Here is a 21,242-nt window from a genome sequence, read left to right on the forward strand (position 1 = left end):
TTTGTCTGGTTTATATTAAATGAAATAATTAAATTTTGCAATGATTTCTTAATTTGCATCTTTGTATACAATTGGCACGTTTGTCAACATGTCTTTTATTCAAGTCTACATGGCAATGTTGGTTATGTTTCTATTCAGGCTCACATATGGTCAGTTTCTGTTGATTGTTGATTTTATTTTGACTTCATCAGTCATTCAATTCAATAGTTTCCCTTAGTTCTCTTTGTTTCTCACAGCTGCAACCTGTTGTTTATTAGTCTTACCTGTTCTGCATCCAGTAATCACTGCCTCAGCAAAAAACTCTCTTGCGCGATCCACTTGTTTCTCCCCTCTGTTATGCATCATCCTCTTGTTACCAGTTGTTCTCTATTGTTCAGTAAGTTTTTCTTTTAGTCATTTAAATATCATAACTTTGCGGGATCTTGCCTAACTCTTGTTTGGATTTGTGTTCCTATGCAAAAACCATGGCAATAAAGTTCCTCCAATCAGAGTAACTATCACATAAAAAAGCAAGACAGGGTAAAAAACAATGTTAGACTGGTATACTTGACCAAATACGTTTTGAAAAATGTTGTCAGAATGTGTTTCACACAGGAAGACCATTGGTTGTACGCTGCCCCCTATGTTAATGCCAATAATGGGTTTCTTTGTAAAAATATATTCAAAACAAAGAGGAGATTGGTGTAGTGCTTCATAAAATATAGTTTTGGCATTAAATATAACAGTACTTTAGAACTGAAGTTGTTTTAAAATAGAAGAAAGCCACTTTGGCCTTGACCCTTCCTGAATAGTCACGTGACTAGAGCCTCCAGAACCACACAAACTGGATTTATATTAAGTGATTAAAGTTGTCTATTGCAGCTAAGATGTTAATTGCTTTTATTTTTTCCAACAGAACAGTATGGTTTGCCAAAAACCCTGAATTATTCAGTTTAATTAAAAAAAGTGAAGCACTTATATAGTTTCATTGCACAAAAGATTATATTTCAAATGCATCACTTTTTAAACAACTGATGCAATCAAAAGAGTTTTGTTCAAAAGTCTTCCCTGTTTTGGGCCTGAATAGACATAAAGGACAACAGATAATGTTAGCTGAAACTTAATCTTTACCAATTGTTCTTGTTTGCATAAAGGCTCATGGCAACATGATAGCTGATAAGCACAAGTATCTTGCTGCAGACTCTTAGATCCATTGTGATGGCCTACAACCTCTCGCCCCGATAGTTGGAAATCCTTTCTGATGATTGTGCAAATGACATTTAAAGCTTAAAATATATTGCTTTTTGAATTTGTTTAGTTTTTAAGGGTCAATGCACCATTCCTATGTTTTCTACAACTTTGATACTGCAGCATATATGATGTGATCTCCAGCTAAGTTACACTGTAGAAATGAAATAAGAAATCTGTGACATGAACTTTTAACTTACAGGAGCAGCTACTGCAGAATTGTTTTAAATGCCACTCAAAATGTTACTGTCATCACTCAATAAAAATATTACTATTGTCATACTGTCATGCAGATGCTCTGTCTGCACGAACAATAGACTAGTTTTCTGAATATACTTTCATGTGAAAGTATAAATTTTGACATGAAAGTATACACTTTCATGTGAAAATGGTAACAAACAGATGCACAATTATACAACTGTACGTCTTTGAAAAGCAGAAGTAGAGCCTCATGCACAACCAACAAGAATGCAGGAAGTGGTTTCTGGACGTCAACAACATAACATTTGTCTTTTCCAGCAGCCATTGTACAGCCGTAAAACCAGCTGAGCAAATGTGGTGGAACTTCACTTGAGTTACTAGGTGAGAGACAGTTGATGTTTGCTGATTGCCATGTTACATTTGGAAGATTTTTGAAACAGCTCATTTTCCAGTTACCAAAAAACATTCACATATTGCCATAAAACAGCTTGATAGTTTCTAAATGCTTGGGCTGTTTTAAGAAGCAGTAGGGAACCAAATGGAAGTAAAAAAAAAGTGCAAAATGCTAATTTTGTATAATAGGACACCTTTAAGCACTTCTGCCAGGAAGTTAAAATGTTGGCACAAATTGGTCTTCCTGACGGACAGTGGTCCTAAGCATACACCCAAATTAATTGCAAAGTGTCTTGAGGATAAAAACAGTCTGTTTCAGAGTGGTCATCGTGAAGCTCTGAGCTCAGTCCCACAGAAAATTTGGGGCCAGAGCTGAAAAAGTGTGTGAGCAAGATGACTTTCAAACTTGATTCAATTACACCGGTTCTGTCAGGAGAAATGGGCCAAAATGAAAACCCCAAATGTTCAACTCAAGTCATGCAGTTAAAAAGGCAGCTTTACTTCAGGATTCATTCTCGGATCTAATTATTGTATTTCTAACTGACCTGAAACAGGAAAAGTTTAGTCTAACTTAAAGTCAAAAAGTGAGAATGAAAGACCCAAGTTTTCTTTATACAGTGTATAAGAATATCCAGTTTGAGCAGGATGTATAGTGAATATTTTAAGCCACGTTCTTGTGTGGAACATTAGTTTAAATTTGCCCACCGACCCAAATTAATTGTCTTTCCCGTGTCTGATCAGAATACCATTTTCTTAGCTCACCTTCTTGGACAGTAACGGGTCAGCCTTGGTAGCAGTGAGGTTAGCACCAAGCAGAACTCCAGTTTATGTGTGTTTATTGGTCACAGCTTGCCTAGTGGATGAGAGGTTGGAGGATTAGCGATGATGAAGGCATGGGCGTTGGATGTGTGTGACGATGGGTGTGGGGGTGCTGGTGGTGGTGGGGCAAATTGTTTTAACCCCTATTACTGCCACTGCATGGTGCTTCCCTTATCTAGGCCGCTGCAGCCACTCATTAATATTCCCTACATATGGCAGCACTTTCTGTATCATTGTCTATTAATGGGAGGGATAATCGCTCATTCAATTATCAGGCAGTCAGCAAAAGACCAACCGTGCCTGCAACGGCTCCGGTTCACACAGAGGCACAGCCCAAAACAGAGATGTGCCAGTGAGAAGGTGAGAGCGATAGCAGGGATTACAGCATATTAGCTACTTTAATAAGTTAGGAACGGAGCCCTGTGAAGTAAACGGGGATCGCTTGACAAACATGAAACATGCCTGAACTTTGCGTCAACAAAGCGAAGAAGGGAGGCGGAGGCTGAATCGTCTTTGACCTTTTTATGTTCAGTTTAAACATCAAACATCTCAGAGGTCTCCTGCTTTCAAACTGCAGCTTCTCCTCTGCTGGCTGCCAGGTACTGTGGTTGGAAAGCAGCTTTGTTTTCAACAGCCTTGAAAACAGCCTGACCCTGAGGTCTGAGGGCCAAATATCTGAGCAGTGATCAGATTTACCGCCGATCTACGCTTTATGGCCTCCGGACCGCATGCTGCCTGTCGCCGTGCTGCTGAGGCCATGGCCTGGATGTGAAGAGGTCACTGATAATAGCGTGACCTCCGGCTGGTTCGACCCCCAGAGACCCTGTTGAGTCAACACAAGCACACTCTCAAACAGAGGGAGAGAAGTAAAGAGGGAGAGTTGGAATTAGGTTGTTTAGTTATCCGGCGAGTTTCTCAAAAGAGGTGGGTCACGAAAACTAGGACTGCAGAGCTGTTTCTCTGAGGCGGCATGTTTTGCGAGACAGATAGGAGGTGAAATGTTAACAAAAATCTTAAAAAAAAAAATCCACAGTTTGATAAATTTTCGCATTCTGAATGAGGCAAAGGCGGCTAAGGCTGTGGAGGGGCCTTTGTTGGCGGTCCCATTTTCTCCGGCGGAGTAGCGCGCTCACAGGGTCAGCGAAGTTACGAAAGTAATTAAAGCTCGGTGATTCAGTGGCTGCTGCAGAGAAAAGAAAGCAAGCTGTCATTCTGATTTAGAAAAATAAATTACAATTTTAATAATGGGGGAGGATAGGGGTGCGAGAACGTCTAGAGCCTCAGTGAGTACATGGGGGGGAGGAGGAGGGGCCCTGTTGGATGGGAGGAGGGGGTTGCTGGCTGCCTACTTATCAATAGTTGCAATTTTGTATTTTTTTTTTTCCTTTTTTTGAAACCGCATCGGTAGTACATTGCGAGAGCACAAGTGCCCTTAAAAAAAGAAAACCCCGGAACATTAACATACTGATTTCATGCGCATGGCAAAGGGCCTGAGCCAATATCAGAGAGGACTCAGCAGTCCTATTGTCTGCTGGGACTCTGGTCCCCTCTGATATGAAAATTCAATTATTTTATAACTAGATCTGGCGCTGCGTTTTGACAGTCGACGGTAGCGCTTTGCCAGCTGCATCAGCGTGGGGGACCAGAGGCTCCTGATAGCGAGAGGGGAGGCCTTTCAGACATTGACATGTTTTTGGGGGACAAGATTGCCCTAAATGTGTTGCATTTAGGGGCTGAAAGTTAATCTAATGCTCCACCATTATCTCACTCAGGTAATTCCAATACCACCCTCAATCTGTGTTTACGCTCATGCACGCAGCCCCTGCATACTCGCACATCCATTCATTCTTCAGCACTTTGAATCTGATTCCCTCCCTGGGCTTTCTGCATCCAAACAGGAAATGTGTTTATTCTGCAAGAGGCACAAACTCTCAGCAGGTTGGGGAACTATATGAAAAAGAAGTTGTTTTCTTCTTGGCATCAGCAGTTTCTGAAAAACATACTTGAAACTGTGTTTTTCGAAAAGTTTTTGCTGGATATACATAAAATAATCACAATATTACAACCTATATGCATTTCTATGTCATGTACAAAGGGAACATCTTTACTAAATGGCTGTGAGAGGAATACATAAGTAGTTTAACACAATTTTCTCTTGATATTCAGATTAATTTGCTCCATGTTAACGTAGCTGCCCATGTACAGAGTAAAACTTTGAAACCAGACAGACATAAGCTGGCCCATTTTCTTACTTTCCTTTCATTACTTCCATGGCTCATTGTGAAATGTTTTAGGGGAGTCCCTTAAGAGTAGGGAACAGGAAGCGGCCCCCCTGGTATGACCCTCTCTAGTGAGAGCCCACTGTGTTGTGCTTATTAGCCCGGCCTGGGAGAAGACGTACCTGCCTCGCCTCATTAGGCCGCGGTGGAGTGCGCGCTCAGCCTGCAGAAGAATGGAGCATTAATTAGTATTCTCTGCAGGGGGAACTGCCATTAGCACTTAATTAGCAGTAAGAGTACCATTCAGCAGGGCAGCCAGTTAGTGTGTTTTCCCTCTGAGTCATGCTGAAATATTGCTGAAAGCCCCTTGTTGTTTGTCTGTGCACGAGTTTTACAGCTGTATGTGATTTTTTTTTTTTCTTTTTTAAAGATGGCACTGCTTGTTACTTGATTACATCTAGAACAGGGGTGTCCAAAGTGCGGTGCGGGGGCCCTTTGTGGCCACCCACTAAAGTTCACGAATGATGCAAATTTGTATCCAAATTTGTTTATTTTTAATCAGGGTAAAATTATTGCTGGAAAAATGTTACAACACAAAGAATCATGTCCCTCCAGAGTCTTTTAGTGAAAAACTGATGTAGCTGCACCCAAGTCAACTTTTATTTTACTAAACTTTGCTAAATATGGCAAGTGTTTTGAAATAAAGTGACCCAAATCCTGTTTTTGTAACGTAGAATGAATTTGTTCAGGCAAGCCCAAAAGAATTTGGAAACTAGATAAACTAGATGTCTTTCTTTTTTAATACATCAAACCTGTAAAATCAGCAGCCGACTCTCAAACACACCACTTACCAACAGTGTTGTGTGTATGGTGGCACACAACACTTCAGTTTATCCATTCAACAAAAAAATGTGTTTCCAAAAACATAGTTTGTTCTTAGAATGAAGCTAACATTAATACAGCCTAAATACATATATTTTTATATATTAAAATTTAATATTGTGGAGGAGGTCAATGCAAAGTCCTTGATAGAAAGATAAAATGGCTTCGCTCAACCAGTAGGTCTTTATGCTTAATTTTTAAGTTTGGATCTACAATAAATAACATCCCTTACCTACAAGCCTCCCCCCCTAAAACCAACAAGTGTGGCTACTTTATTTGCTCAATTTTATTTTTTTATTTTCTTGGCTTGTGATTACTTCTGACTAGACGATTTTGGCCTATGTAGTTTGGACACTATGTAGTTTGGACAACCCCAGAGGTAGAATAAACCAAGAGGAACGGGTTCATCCACGCCAGTGTCTGCTAGCCTCTGTAGGATTTACCTCTGCCTGCTTGTCACTGTTGAGCCGCATGAGGTCAAGTGCTGGTTTCTGGGTCTGGTTTGCTAAAAATTGGGCGGTTAGTGAATTCAGGTCAACTTTTCTTGTCGGTCACAGGGAAGTTTCTTTGATCTGCTGAGTAGGCATTCTTCTCTTTCTTTTCTCCGTTCTCTGTCCCACATCGTCACCAGCGAGGAGGACAAGGGAAGCTGTTAACCCACCTCGGTCCTCTCCTCGGCCTCCCTGGTACCCCGCTCTTCCTCGCCGCTCGCCCCTTCCTCTAATCCCTGCCCACCCCGACGGCCCCTCCGAGGCTCAGGGTGAGCGCCGGTAAAGGCGCCTTTTCTCTTCCAGCAATCTGAGAGGCGGAGAGCTGTCATTTGCCAATTTGGCCTGAATGGGGCGGACAGCGGATTGAATGTCGTTTTCCCACCAGGCTGCACCATCCAGACCAGCAGGGGAGGGAGGGGGACGCAGAGAGAGGGGTGTAATGCTAGAGTAAAATTAGAGCTTTGATGGCAGCTAATAGTGTGTGATGGGAGGCACTGACGTGGACTTCCAGTACAGACGCCACAGGTTCCCCCTGTACCTCTGCCTTGCTGCGTCTGACTCACCTGTAAGATTAGCCCTGCCTCCGCTCTCAGAGCTGTGATTTCACCCTGATCTGTGTAATTACACAGCTCCAACTCCAAGCCTGCCCCTGTCAAAGGGCCAGAGAGGTCCAGTTTCTCTCTCTTCACACACAGTCATGCATGCAGAAACACACGGCAGCGTTTTATGCAAGAGGAGAAAAGCTTAGAATGTTTGTTTTTTTCACTCTTTTTTCCAGTTGCAAGTAGAAACAAAGAAGTTATGCAGATGTTCTGCAGATTAGCCATTAGGCGTTATTTCTCAGCCCAGATTTGAGTTCTGATGTCATGCCTGCACTCCTTGTTAGTGATTTTGTTTTTCTTTGAGACTCTCAAAATGTTAAGAAGACTGACTCAAAAAGGGAAAAAAATACTTTTGCTGTACTTTAGAGTGAATGAGCGATGTCATTAATAAATGTATGAATCTGAATGATCAAGGAAAGCATTTGATTTTCTATTTGTCATTTGTCACAGACCACAAAGTTCTTTAGGGAACAAATATCTAATAGTTTTTCTAAAAAAAACCCCCCCAAAAACAAAACAATTATTTTGAATTTGATGATTTATAACCACAAACCTCGAAGTTTTATTAATGTAAACACATTTTTTGTATCACTCCTACCAGTCAGGTTTTGATATGATTTTAATATTGAAATGTGTGTGTTTTTTTTTTAGAATGATTGAATCTACACATCTTCAGGAACAAATTTTGACTCATAAAAACCACAAACTTTGGTGAAGTGGCACAACAAGGCCACATTGTTGTTTCTAAACCATTTTCATAAATAAAATCATGAATTTTGCACTGGGTTTCCTAAACCATTACACCAACTCTAGAGCAGGGATGTCAAACTCCAGTCCTCAGTTGCCGGCGTCCTACAACGTTTTGATGTCTTAAAAGTCCAACACACCTGAATGAAAGGGCTGAAGAAGTGATTTATTTACTTAACAGAATCAACTTGTGTGTAGATTAATTTTAGTATAAATGCAGCTGTTCTGTAAAAAGCTCAGAGGATTGTTAGAAAACATCACCGAATAAGTAAATATAACACCATTAAGTGGAAAGTTGTGGGGAAGTTTGAATTCAGAGTTTGGTTATAAAGTGACCAGGATGAAACATTTAACATTCATCATTACAAAATGACTTTCATGGAAGAAAACTAACTTTGCACAAGAGCACAATGTTTCCATTATGAAGCACGGTGGGATTTACGCAATTTTATTATTATTTTTTATATGCAAGTAAAAGAAGATGGAGTGCTTTATAATAAAACATGAAATAAAACATGTACGAAGAAATCAAATAAACTGAAATTAAGTAAAAGCAAAGTTGAAAACAGAAGTTTTGAGAATCCAATGATCTTAATCCTTTGAAATATATTTTTCAGAGTGTGGCAAATGCTCTGTTTGGTTATATGTCGCCATTTTGTGTGAAGTTATTCTATATTCTGTAGTAAAATGTTTTAAGTAAATAATTGCAAAAATAACTCAATACATTGGCAGATCATTACACTTGTAACAAAGGGAAAGTGTCTTGTTATAAATTAAATGATTTGCCAATGTAAGGTCTTCATCATTATTAAAAAATCATTTACTTACAATATATTTTAAGTGTTCTATATCTTGCTAAACACTTTCTTGTAAGATAGTTTTATTTTATTTCAAGTGTACTAAGATACTTGCACTAGAAACTACCAAGATATGTGGTAAGATTTTGCGTTTTTGCAGTGCAATAAAAGACGATCAATGTGTTTGTTCACACATTAATCACTCACACTCTGCTCCTCCCATCCTGCTCTCACTACAAGACACAAGGCTGCATAGAACATAACACTGGGTCCTGCCTCAGGCCCACACACACACACACACACACACGCACACACACACACACGCACACACACACACACACGCACACACACACACACGCGCGCATTCACACCTACATCAGATGTATTAATATCTCCCCAGGCACGAGCGGCACTGTGATGCTCTGACATATGTGCAGTTAAAGGCGTCTTAAATGTCCATATCAATCTGCGGCGCTGTCAGCTCAACAATGATGGAAACAGAACACCATCGCCTGCGTCAGGCAGCATCATTCCCATCCATGCAACATTAGAGAGACATGCAGGACAATCCACTGGATCTTAGCCACGCCAGAGCAAAGCTGGGTGAATAAATAAAAATGCTGGAACTTCTGGTTCCGTTGTGCTGGCACTAAGATTTACCTCTTACATGCTGAGATTTATTTTTGAAGAGCCTGTAATGTAATATCCTGGTTTAAAATGGATTGGATTGCATTGATTTTATTGTTCTGCTCCCTCTTGGTAATGCATATATGCTTGTGACTGTGAAAAGTGATTGTCTTCTTCCTGCTACACATAAAGCGTAATGCTCCACTCTCCAGGGATGGGAGACGTTTTGTTTTTTCCGACTCTTTCACACCGGCTCTCCGTACCTCTTTTTTTTTTTTAATACAATAGCCCTCTCTTCTCTCACCCAGTGAGGCAGTCCTTTCAAATGGGCAGCTCCAGGTCAGTTTCCTTGCCAAGTTTTGCAGCCTGCCATGTTGTCTATTCTGCTCAGCTATTTAAAAAATGTTGAATATCAACAATGGCTTTCAGTGGTGCATTGTCAACTTTTGTATGAAGCAATCTTGGCTGAAAGAGATGGGTCCCAGAGCAGGGAGAGCTCAGCTGCAGTGTGCACGGCCCAAAGAAGTGACTGCCCAACACTCGCAACGTTTCATATTTCTCCTCTGCGCCTCGGTTGTGCCGTTTGAAAGGCCGAGGCTCGACTCTGAGCTTGCCATCTTTCTGCCCATAGAGTCCTGCTTCTGGGCCTGCTGACAGTCGGCTATTGAAGGTGGGACCAGCAGAGGAACTGAAAGGCAGAAGCAGCAGCAGCCTTGAGACCAGTGAGAGCTCGGTGAGTTTCCTGGATATTTTTCTGGTCGGAGTGGGAGGAGGTTAGTGGGAAGGAGAGGAGAGAAGAGGGAGGGGGCGTTCAGGAAGACGGCGGCGTTGGGGAGCTTTGTGTTCTCTGAGTTCATGTACTGAATTTGTGAAGTTGTTGCATTGCTTCACGTGTGGAAATAACATATTTTTCATGCTTGGTTTCTTTGACCTGGTGTTATTGTGATCAGAAACTGTGCAACTAAACCTAAAGGAAGCCTCTTCACTTCAACCCTTCTGACATTTCAACAATATCCAGCCTGACTCCGCTGCTTAAGGCTCATCCAGGCTGGATGCATCAGTGACTTTAAGCAGAGCTCCATATCTATGTTTGTACTCTTAAAGAAAAGGATGAAAGCAGGAATGAGAGTCTTGCTTCCAGATAATAGTAGCTTAGGCTCTTTGTCCTGCTGTCAGCCAGGAGAGGAGCAGAGGCTGGAAATCTCCCCATTGCAACCGGCAGCGTCTTGTATGTTTCATTGACATATCAGTCTGTGGGGCAATGAGCCGTTGCTTCTGCACCCCTCGGCACACTTCTGCTCCGTATTTGTCGGAGGCGTCTTTGTGCGAGCGCAAACAGGCGGCACGACAATCTAGCTCTTAGGTGTTGGTGAGAAATAAATTTTGATGTAAGAGGAATCTGACACAATGGACTGTTTTAGGGCTGCACAGAAAGGAGGGAGAAATGCTTTGTTAGAGATTTCCAGTTCTGTTTTTTTCTTATGTTTTAAGTGTTCTGGCAAGAAGGGAAAAAATGAGTTTAATTTAGTGTAATTATAAGAACAAACCAAGTTATTAAAATAAGACTTGGCAAACAAACAAAATTATGACTTTTTTCTTAACGTTCTCTCCAGGAAAATTGTTTGATTTTCTCCTCTTACTTTGCAAAGCATGATGAGTTTAATGATTTTTATTTCATTTTCAGGTAAAATATTGAAAAACAAACCACTACCAGTAATAATAATAATAATAATAATAATAATAATAATAATACAAAAATTTAATTAAAAAAACTTGCATTTTTTATGCAGTGTTGTCCTCTGCCTCACCTCTTTGCGCTCAACCAGAAGCAAGGTGACCAAATTCATCTCAGTCCAGCCCATCCATTATCTTGTCAACACAGCCAGCTTCCCACCTTAGTTTGCTCTCCTCCCAGAAGACCTGCTTTAATGAAACGCGTCGTAATCGCCACACTTATCTCGTCATGCTCAAGGTAATTAATATATTTAGAGGGCGATGGCTAACTCTTAATTAAATTAAGCCGGTTTTAATGAGACCTTGACTGTGACTGAATTTATGACCACTATCTACTTCATCAAGTGCTTGGCATGCAGCAGAGATTAGTCATTTTGTCCCAAATCAGAACTAGATTACATTATTCATGATTTATATATCAATTTATGCTTGTTTGTTTCTTATTTAGGGTTTAATAAATTACCTTCTATAATTTTGCTTCCCAAAAGCTCCCAGCCTCTGCAATTAATGCTCAGCAGCTCTGCTGCTGTTACATTTTCATTCTGTAGGAGAATGCAGATAACAAACTTGGCGGCATTAATCATATTACAAAATTGGGTGTATTTAATTAATTACAGTTACACTGCAAATTAATTGTGGATTCTAACAATATTATCTTAAACTAATGAAGCCCTGACAAAGGGAGTGTTTCATTTAAAAAAAAAGGGAAGAAGAAGCTAGATTAGTGGGATCTCAATTATGGCTAAAACAAAAGAGGGCCGCTTGCTCGGGCACGGTGCAAAGCAAAACATGACAATTCAGCACTTTCCCCAAAACAAAAAACTGAGAAAGTTTCCTTTGTTTTAGTAAAAACACTGAACATGGCAACGATTCGGCCGATACATGAGGGAATAATGAGTGCTGTAATTAACTGGCCGGGGGAATAACTGTACCTAAAGTGATCATCAAACAGAGGTGTTGATAATGCCATTCACTTTTCAGGCACCAGACCAGGGCTGGCCAGACATGTAAGCAATCTTTGCGGCTCCCCGAAAGAGAAACTTGAACTAACACAAAACAGGTTGACAAATTTACTAGCTGTGTAGAAAATAAAGAAAACCTGTTAAAATTGTCATAATTCAAAGGAATTTAATAATTTCTTCAGCTTGTATCTAAGCATTTCCTGGACTTTAAAGCTGAATTGAAATAAACCAACAAGTGATCATAAGAGTTTGATCTTGTTTAAAATCCTGTATTTTATATGGTTGCCATGTTTTATTTTGAATTTAGAAACTAAATTATTTTCAACATGTCTTAATTAAAAATTGCATTTCATCTTTGATGAATAACTTCTTCAGTACTTTAAGTAAATATTTCAATGTTATTACATTTTACCTTTTCTCAACTCCATACATATATTTTTTGATACAGGTTTCTGAGACCTGTACAAAAATGTTGATACTTTCTTTAAAAGCCTGATGTATCAAATCATACACATTCCTCCCACCATCTAGTGGAAAGTCAAAGTCCAAGATGGTAGATTTTTTTTTGCTACCTTACAGGAAGCAAAAAAAAATTAAAAAGCATTGCAGATGACTTTTTTCAGAAATTTGCTTTTAGCTGAGTTATAAAAAATAATTTAAATATGAAAGCACTTATGAAGAATGTGCGTATTTGTATCTATTTTAATACATATATGAAATATGGGTCAGCTGTTTTCAAGCGGATTTCTACTGTGTCATTTAAGACATACTTAACATGCTTTTTATTCGAGAAAGTAGAATAAATGCAGGACCACAAAATCCTAAAATTTATCAAATAGTACACAAAATAAAATTTAATTCCTGTGTCCTTTTGTTTAAAACATAAAAAACAGCAGAATTTTTAAAATCACATTTTTTTCTGAACAAAATGCAACTTGTTGTAAAAATCTTGGAAGCAAAGTGCCCAGATTAGAGGGTCAAGTTCTGACCCGAGGGACAAACAAGGAAGTCATGTGGAGCTCAAAAGTGTCTTAGTGGCTCTGAGGCAAAAACACATTTTCTGAAATTTTCTGCCTAATTTAAGGTGAATTAAAATTAGCTTCTAATGGACGGGGTCTTATAATTTACTGTAATTTAATGTTTTAGTTTTCATTTAACGCGTCATATACCAAATGTTTGAATATGTTTCCCCTAATCTGCAAAGCAAAGAGTCAGTAATCATTGTATCTTTATGACAAAAAAATGTCTCCACTGATTTTCTCTCTTGTGATATAATTTCACTTGGCTTCATTAGCCAATAACCACAGGGGGAGGGGGGGAGATGCTTTTTGGCAATTATGGGAACTGGAGGGTCAGTAAGAATGGATTTTCACCCCGCTGCACATGATTATCTAAAGTGGCCTTGTCGCAGCGATTAACCCCGGGTCTATGTGTGTGTGTGATCGACTGTGTTTGAAATGTGCATCCCTAAAATGATAAGCAGCTATGAGCCAAAGGTGATGAGGTGAGAAAACTGTTCCCCTCTCGGCTGAGTGAGATGGAGCACGGCGCTGGGTGGTCACGCCTTGTCTGCTCGCGACAGTGGCGGGTTAAAGAGATTACACTGGGTCTGTGTCAGCGGCCTTGGCCTCACACACAGGAACATAATGAGGAAGGACATGCTTGGCTGCTGAGGGAGGGAAAATAAAAGAAGCTGGAGTTTGAAGCAGCTTTCTTGTGTGTTGTTTCAGACGGGAAGAGGTCGATAAGTAAGACGCTCGCATTCCTCATAGTGGTACAAGGTGAGCGTTTGAGTGCGGGGGATGACACTTGTGGGCCAGCACCACAAACGAAGCACAAATGAATCTCTTACAGCTGAGGGAGGAATGCAGTGTGCTCCATTAGTCCTCCAGGCAGATGTGCACACTACACTAAATCTAAAAAAAAAAAAAAATCAATGCATCTGTCTTCTGAGTGTGTGTTTTGCTTTTATGTTTGAAGGTTGGAGTGACAGCTCCTTCTGTTGATGACTGAACCTCCAGTACTTCAGATGGACCAACAGTCGGGGACAATGACCCGCTTTTCTCAATCATAAGGTGAATTTATACATTTTAATCAACTTTATAAGTTTGTTTTTCATGTTAGACATTGAAAAAATATTCATTTTATTACCAGTTATTTAAAAAATGTACAGATTCTGGTCCATAGGTAATGATTTCATCATAAAAAAGGTTCATTTATTTCAATAATTCAAAAGAAAAAATGAAGCTTGTATTACTTGGATCATAAGACACAGAATAATATATTTGTAATTATTTTTTACAACAATTTTTTGGATAATTTGAATATTAAAGAAGACCAATATAAAAAATATATTTTCATATACAGGAATTTATTGTTATGGCTTATGCAGAGACAATAATGCTGATAGAACAGTTGGCCAGCAGAAAGTCATTGAAACTCTACACATAGATAATAAGCTATAAATAGTTATATTTAAAGAAACTGGCCTTTCACTGTATCAAAGCATATTGAAGAAAAGTTGAGTGGAAGAAAAAAATATGGTTAAAATAAAGTGCTTAAGCAGCAGAGATAACCGCAGAATTTAGAGCACAAGTTTCAAACTCCAGAGCATGAGAGCGAGTGTCCTGCAACGTTTCTGCTTCAACATACCAGAGTCAAATAATAAGGTTGTTAGCTGGACCCTGAAGAGGTAAATCCATTGGATTCAGGTGTGTTGGTGCAGGGACACATCTAAAAGTTGTTGAGGAAGGGAGTTTGACATCTCTGATTGTGAAGCAAATTCAAATCAAGAGTTTGATCAGATGTCTGAACTGTAACATGCACCACAGACAGATGTTCTGCATCAATGCAGTAATTCATGCAAAAGGAGCCTCGACCAAGAATGGAACGGTTTTACTCTACAGCAAATGGATACACTTTTCAGCAGGTCAACATTTAGTCATTAAATGTCCTTTTAATTGGTCTGATATCTTAATTGTCAATAATGAATAATTTATAAAACGTAATCACCATAAAGGAAATAAATGCTTGAAATATAAGTGATTGGTGAAAAAGTAACTTTGAATAATTAATTTATAGAATACATGTTTTGTTTTTTGAATTAAGTCACTAAAATAAATTTAATTTTGATTGTATTGTAATTCTTGTAATTTAGCCTTATAATAAACTAATTTATTGAGAACTTGCATGGACAATGAAACAGACTGGATGACTGCTTTAATTTTCTACATATCTAATATGTATTTATTTAATATATATTGATTTATATATTTTTTTATCTCTATAATATACCACAACTCTGTGTCTCTAATAAACTGTCTGATTTGAACTCATTTCAGTTTTGACTAGTCTAAACATTGCAGATTTAGACTGACTTTAATCTAAGGTGGTATCAATTCATTTTGAAGCATTGATAATATTATAGTTATTTATTTTTTTGTTGTAATAATAACATTTGTTTAACCAGATAAAAAACCTCACTGAGATATAAAACCTATTTTTCAAGAGGGACCTGGTAAAGATAGCAGCACTGTTTAGAAATTACATTTACATTCAATCAGAAAATCAATAGCCACAAAATCTTATCCAGTTTAGTATTTATGCATGCAAAATGTAGAACAAAACAATCTTAATCTCAAGTTGTAAAAAAAAAAAAAATACTTGTAAGGGCAGCATAATTCAGTTTATGTTTGATCTGTTCTACTAGTTTAAGTATTTTAGATTTTGAACTAAAGTTGATCACATAAGATCCCTTAAAAATATGGAAATATATTTTTAAATTAGCACAAAGTCAATAGCTGTGAATCAGACGCCTTTTTTCTTTGCATCAATAAAAAGCCACAGTGCGCTGGCATATTATTTTACACTCAGCACAACACAAGGGAATGCCTGTTCCCCACAGGCACAGACGATCAAGCAATAGAAAACTCATTCAGGGTGAACCTGACAGGTAACTTTTCTTTCAGTGTTCCCCATGCAAAAGCTACAAAAAGCTGATCGAACCAGAGGATTAGAACAAAAACAGTCTCACAAACCATTATATAATTTCTTAAATGTCAGATTTCAGATGTGACATTTAAAATAAAGTTCTGAAGACCCGTCACATGGTGTTTCACGGCTCCCACAGGGGTCTCAACCCCAATGTTTGGACCCATTTCCCTAGAGGAGCTTAAAAATACTTGGCCAGATATAATGAAGCCATATTTTGTTTTCATTAATATTTAACTGGATGAGATGATACAAAAAGTAGCACGTTTGATTAAGACATTAAAAATAACAGCTTTATGGAATAATTATTATCCTCTAATTAAAGACATAAACAGTTTTGGTAGATAAATGCTTTGACTTTTAAAGATTTGATTAAATAAAATAGAAAAATTTAGTCCAGATCTGACAATAAGCACCTGTTGACTTTATCCCGTCATCAATGTCTTAATTTCCTAGAACAACATCCGGGTATTGTACCTGCTGCAGAAATCAAAACTCATAGAGGCGATGTTACACGAGGCAGGGAGCAGAGTTAAAATGTTCAGTGATTCTGCGTTACAGATTATAGCATTAAACACCATGAACGTTAAAATGCATCATTTTTATATGACCAACTGCAGCTCTTACTGGTCAGATGAGTCCAATTATCATTAGGACTACCAGCGCAGCTTTGTGCGACAAAGAGGCGATAAGACCAACACTTTTATTCCTTTAAATGACCCGTGAATATTATTTTTACCTGAGCTGAACTGGGAGGACGCAGCCATTCACGCTGCACAAAGGGAACAGCAGACCGTGCGTAAATTGCATCTTCATTTGCATTCCCGGTCCCCCCCAAAAAATCATGCAAATCTTAATGAGACAGTCTCCATTGTGACTGTAATTGAAAAGCCATTCTTTGTTAATTACTGTTTCTCAAAGGGGCTCCGTCCGCCGGTCACCGAGCTGAAAACAAAACACGAAAAAAGTTACTGATTCCAGGCACAAAAAAAAAAAAAAAAAAATGTAGAAAAGTATGATTATTGTCGATTTGAGAATTGGCTAATATTTAGAGTGTGTGCGGGGTTACTTTATTGTAATATGTGATAATAAAACGGACCAAATTCATGCAGCGTATAAATAAAACCGCCAAATAAACGACAGCAAAAAAAAAAAAAAAAAAAAAATTAAAGATATTTTATGTATTTTTAAGAGATTATTTTCGGGCATAAAAAGTCTAAAATAATGAAAAACTTTGTCGTCGAGTTGCAAATAAGTCAAAATAAATAAATAAAAGTGTAGTACTTAAACATGTATTTAATAACATACTAAACTAATCTTAAAAAAACATAGTTGCGACTGATTTACATAGGGTAAAGCGTTGATTTTACGCTTTGTGCGCTCGATTTTGAATGTGAAAGAAAGAGGAAATACAAGTTTTAACCAGGACTGAGGTTTAAGTCAAGACTTCGACATATTTCCCAACACTGAGCAGCACAGCGCCCTGAGAGACCCCTCAGGACTGTCGGGGCTTGTTGAGCCTGAATCGGAGCAGACTGTGCTGGTGGTCCCTCCGTCCCTTAATTAGGAAATTAGCTGCACAGAGGGCCTCATTATCAAACTCCGGGTTACTCCTGACTGGGTCTCTCTCTCTCTCTCTCTCTCTCTCTCTCTCTCTCTCTCTCTCTCTCACTCTCTCTCTCTGCTACCGGTCAATTTCCATAAGGAGATTACAAGCGGATCAGTATTGAGATTTGCGCAGATAAACAAATAACCGGTCCCTGAGAATTAGATGACTACTAATTGGACGTTAGTTTTATTGCTCCGGCGCTGTTTGTCACGCCCCATTGAACGGGAAAATGGATTCCGTGCGGTATGTCTCTTTTTGAGCGGATTTATAACGACTATGGCTCAAGACGAATAAAGTGGGATCTCTCCCCACAGTTTGGCTACAGAATCATTCCCCCCCCCCACACCCTTTTTTTTTTTTTTTTGCTAAACCATTCGTGCATGATTCTGATTGAGTTTTGTCTGATTTCAGCTGCCAGTAGATTTTGCAAAACTGTTTTACGAGATTTAACTTTAAAAATTTGGCAAGACAGAAAATTAACTTTTGCGTGTTTTTGTTTGTTAAATAAAATTAAATCAATTTCAGTTTGAATCAGGAAGGCGTCTTGGCTTTATTCTTTGTTTTATCACAATTTAAAAAAATGAGAAAACAATTTGCTTTATGCGCGTTTCCCGTGCCGCCGGTCCGCGGAGGGCCCAACAGTAGCTGCATTTTTATCTTGTAAACCCCCCAGGAGGAGGTTTCGCCCTAAAACGCAACCTACAAGAGCTCCCGCAGATTCTCAGGTGTTAATGGCTCATTCTCGATGGTCGATTCGCGTCGGATTCATTAGCAGGTGTGAGATGTTTCACGCCCTTGGTTTTGGTTTCAGTGGCTGAGGGTCGTTTGTAAAGGCGACACATGCAAATAAAAAAGCAAAGGGGGAGCTCTCCACGCTGATTGTTCTGTGGACTGCAAACAGCAGCTGACAGGGTTTAAAAGTGCTCAACTAAACTTTTCCTCATGGGACCAAAAAAGAAAGAGCCCTTCTCATCCACAAGAGGTCGTTAATGTATTAAAGTTCCAAATAAAAGGTCCGTTCCAGTACGATTTAACATTCATTCAATATATATTTCATGAAAGGATTATCTACTTAAATAGTGGAACTGAATAAAAATCAAGATAGGTAGTGACTTTCATGAATGAAACTTTAAAATTGTTTTACATGCTTTAGAAAAAAGTTAGGTAATGTTATCCTCACAAAGCTTGAATATGTTGACATGATCCAATGCAAAATCAACAAAAAACAAAACGAACAAAACAAAAAATAGCACAACTCTGTTTTAAAACGTTGAAAGGCTAATTCAAAAAATTCCAGATCGTCTCAACATGGTGTCTAAAATTTAATGAATAAATTAATCAAGTCGGTATAAAGTAGTCTAAAACAAAAAATAATTACATTGATGAATCTACTGAAACTATTGTTGAAATAAATAAATAAATTGGTCTGATTGAATTTTACAAATACATTTTAAATTGGATTAAACATTTAAAATATTCCTTTCAATTCAGATTATAGACTTAATTTAATTGTCTTACTTTTCTTTTGATTTATGTATCATTCAAACCTTAAACAAATTTAGCCCCCTGGGTCTAAATTTTCCAATTCCAAACTTTATTTATATTTAAATCACCACAAATCTACTCTTGGTTTCCTAACACTAATCTTAATAAATAAAAAGTCTAGTTAATAACACAACTACTAATAATGCCGCCCTAAATAAAATTTTCCACATAATTATTTTCTCTAGAATAAAACCAAAATGAATACGAAAACAAATCTTTTCATTTTCCCCTCAGTATTTTCCATCCTCAGCTTCTTAATGCTGAAATTTCTGCGCTCTTGTTGCTGAAGTGCGCTCCAGTTTTAAATCTTCTCCTCCTTCCCCCCTCCTCCAACCCGAAACCCACGGATGCGCTCTCCGGTTGGAGCTGCGCGCTGATTGGTCCCCTGCCTCTCATTGTCAGCCTGTCAAGCCACATCACATGGTCCGGCCTCATGGGCCTATTAACGCACGAGCTTGGCGAACAAGTTTACAGACTTGTGTTTGAGAGCCGAGAGGAACGGAGCTGCTCTGAGCGGACACAAACCAGAGGGGCACCTGCAACACACATTCGTCGCTTCAGGCAGAACTTTTTTTGGCGTTCTCTTTGACTTTTTTGGCGAGGGTTTGTGAACTTTTAATCCATTTTTTCCCATGTGCGTGTGAGTGATCGTTAAAAGTCGCCTGAATGTATAACATGATGGAAACCGAGATCAAGACCCCGCTCCCGCAGTCCAACTCGGGCTCGGCGCCGGGCGCCAAGAACAACAGCGCCAGCGACCAGGAGCGGGTGAAGCGGCCGATGAACGCCTTCATGGTCTGGTCCAGGGGCCAGCGGAGGAAGATGGCTCAAGAAAATCCCAAAATGCACAACTCTGAAATAAGCAAGCGGCTCGGTGCTGACTGGAAACTTCTGACCGACGCCGAAAAAAGGCCGTTCATTGACGAGGCCAAGCGTCTACGGGCGATGCACATGAAGGAGCACCCGGATTATAAATACCGGCCCCGCAGAAAGACCAAGACCTTGCTCAAGAAAGACAAGTATTCTCTGCCTGGAGGGCTGCTGGCGCCGGGATCCAACGCCGTCAACAACTCGGTGTCGGTGGGCCAGCGGATGGACGGTTATGCGCACATGAACGGCTGGACAAACAGCGCGTACTCCCTGATGCAGGACCAGCTGGCCTACCCTCAGCACCACAGCATGAACAGCCCGCAGATCCAGCAGATGCACCGGTACGAGATGGCCGGCCTGCAGTACCCGATGATGTCCTCGGCGCAGACCTACATGAACGCGGCGTCCACCTACAGCATGTCCCCGGCGTACACGCAACAGACCACCAGCGCCATGGGGCTGAGCTCCATGGCGTCCGTGTGTAAGACGGAGCCGAGCTCGCCGCCGCCGGCCATCACGTCCCACTCTCAGCGGGCGTGCTTGGGGGACCTGAGGGACATGATCAGCATGTACCTGCCCCCCGGCGGGGACAGCGCGGAGCATTCCTCCCTGCAGAGCAGCCGGTTACACAGCGTCCATCCACACTATCAGACCGCAGGGACTGGCGTCAATGGGACGCTACCTCTCACCCACATTTGAATAATAAATAGTAATAATAATAATAACGAAAGACTTTAAAAAAAATGTTCTTCGGATACTTGAACTTCTTTTGGTTGCTGCAGAAAGAACGTTCAGCAGAATCGTTCAAGAACAGTTTTATCTGAAAATCCTGACTCGTCCGTTTGATGAACTTTAAATGGACCCAAACGGAACGCTGAGCCCAGCTCCGCCGAGGCTTTTCATCTCAAGTAGAAGCAATCAACCTGTGTAGAAGAATTGGACTTCTATATTTTAAATAAATGCCATATTTTCTCTCTTTGAAAAGGCATGTGGCCTCGTGTAGGGGCTGGCGTATTTCAGAAAAAAAGTTGGATGGACAGTCTGTTCATAAATGTTTACACTTAATTTGTAGAATGTCAGTCGTCTCCACTGTGTTCACAGCCTTTGTAGTCCCTTTCTGTTTTCTATTTTTATTTCCTTCCCAACATGAACTAGGTTTAAATGAAATGTTAAGACTGTGCCGGTCGCAAACGCAAGTTTTATTTATAGCAAGATTTCTGTTTTTCCTTCTCTAGCTTGTGCAACCTGTGAACTATTCAAGACCTTTTTTTTTTTTTTTGGTTGTATTTTTGTTTTTTGTAAATTTGTTTTGTTCTGTGATGGTTTTTTTTGACAGTTTCATGTTTACCATTTATCCTGAACGAAAAAAAGGTTTATTTAAACTGACGTTTCTACATATTTTAAGACCATCCTCTATTCTTAAAAGCTGAATAAATTTTTACGAAACGTAATTTTGTGACTCAGTGTTTTGTGTGCAAAATAAGGAGAAGTTTAAAATTGAATTAAGTGGCTATAAAATATAAATAT

General features: G+C 39.4%; 1 protein-coding gene and 1 long non-coding RNA gene across 5 annotated transcripts in view; both read left to right on the plus strand.

Moving 5' to 3' along the window:
• The first annotated feature begins 9,468 nt into the window (after positions 1-9,468).
• The window catches only part of LOC106940995 (uncharacterized), a 51,431-nt gene continuing 39,657 nt past the window's right edge, over positions 9,469-21,242 (plus strand). For 3 of the 4 annotated variants that reach the window (XR_001423236.1, XR_001423238.1, XR_001423239.1), the window contains exons 1-2: positions 9,469-9,738; positions 13,682-13,776. This is a non-coding gene — a long non-coding RNA (uncharacterized LOC106940995). The remainder of the gene's footprint in view (positions 9,739-13,681; positions 13,777-21,242) is intronic. The other variant, XR_001423241.1, reaches the window with a different exon arrangement.
• sox3 (SRY-box transcription factor 3) lies at positions 18,910-21,166 on the plus strand. Its single transcript, XM_015023889.1, has one exon. The coding sequence runs from the start codon at positions 19,512-19,514 to the stop codon at positions 20,412-20,414; it is 903 nt and encodes a 300-aa protein (XP_014879375.1). The 5' UTR covers positions 18,910-19,511; the 3' UTR covers positions 20,415-21,166.

Source organism: Poecilia latipinna, unplaced genomic scaffold (genome assembly GCF_001443285.1).
Source record: "Poecilia latipinna isolate Pla-1442-1.1 unplaced genomic scaffold, P_latipinna-1.0 Scaffold90, whole genome shotgun sequence".
Lineage (NCBI taxonomy): Eukaryota > Metazoa > Chordata > Actinopteri > Cyprinodontiformes > Poeciliidae > Poecilia > Poecilia latipinna.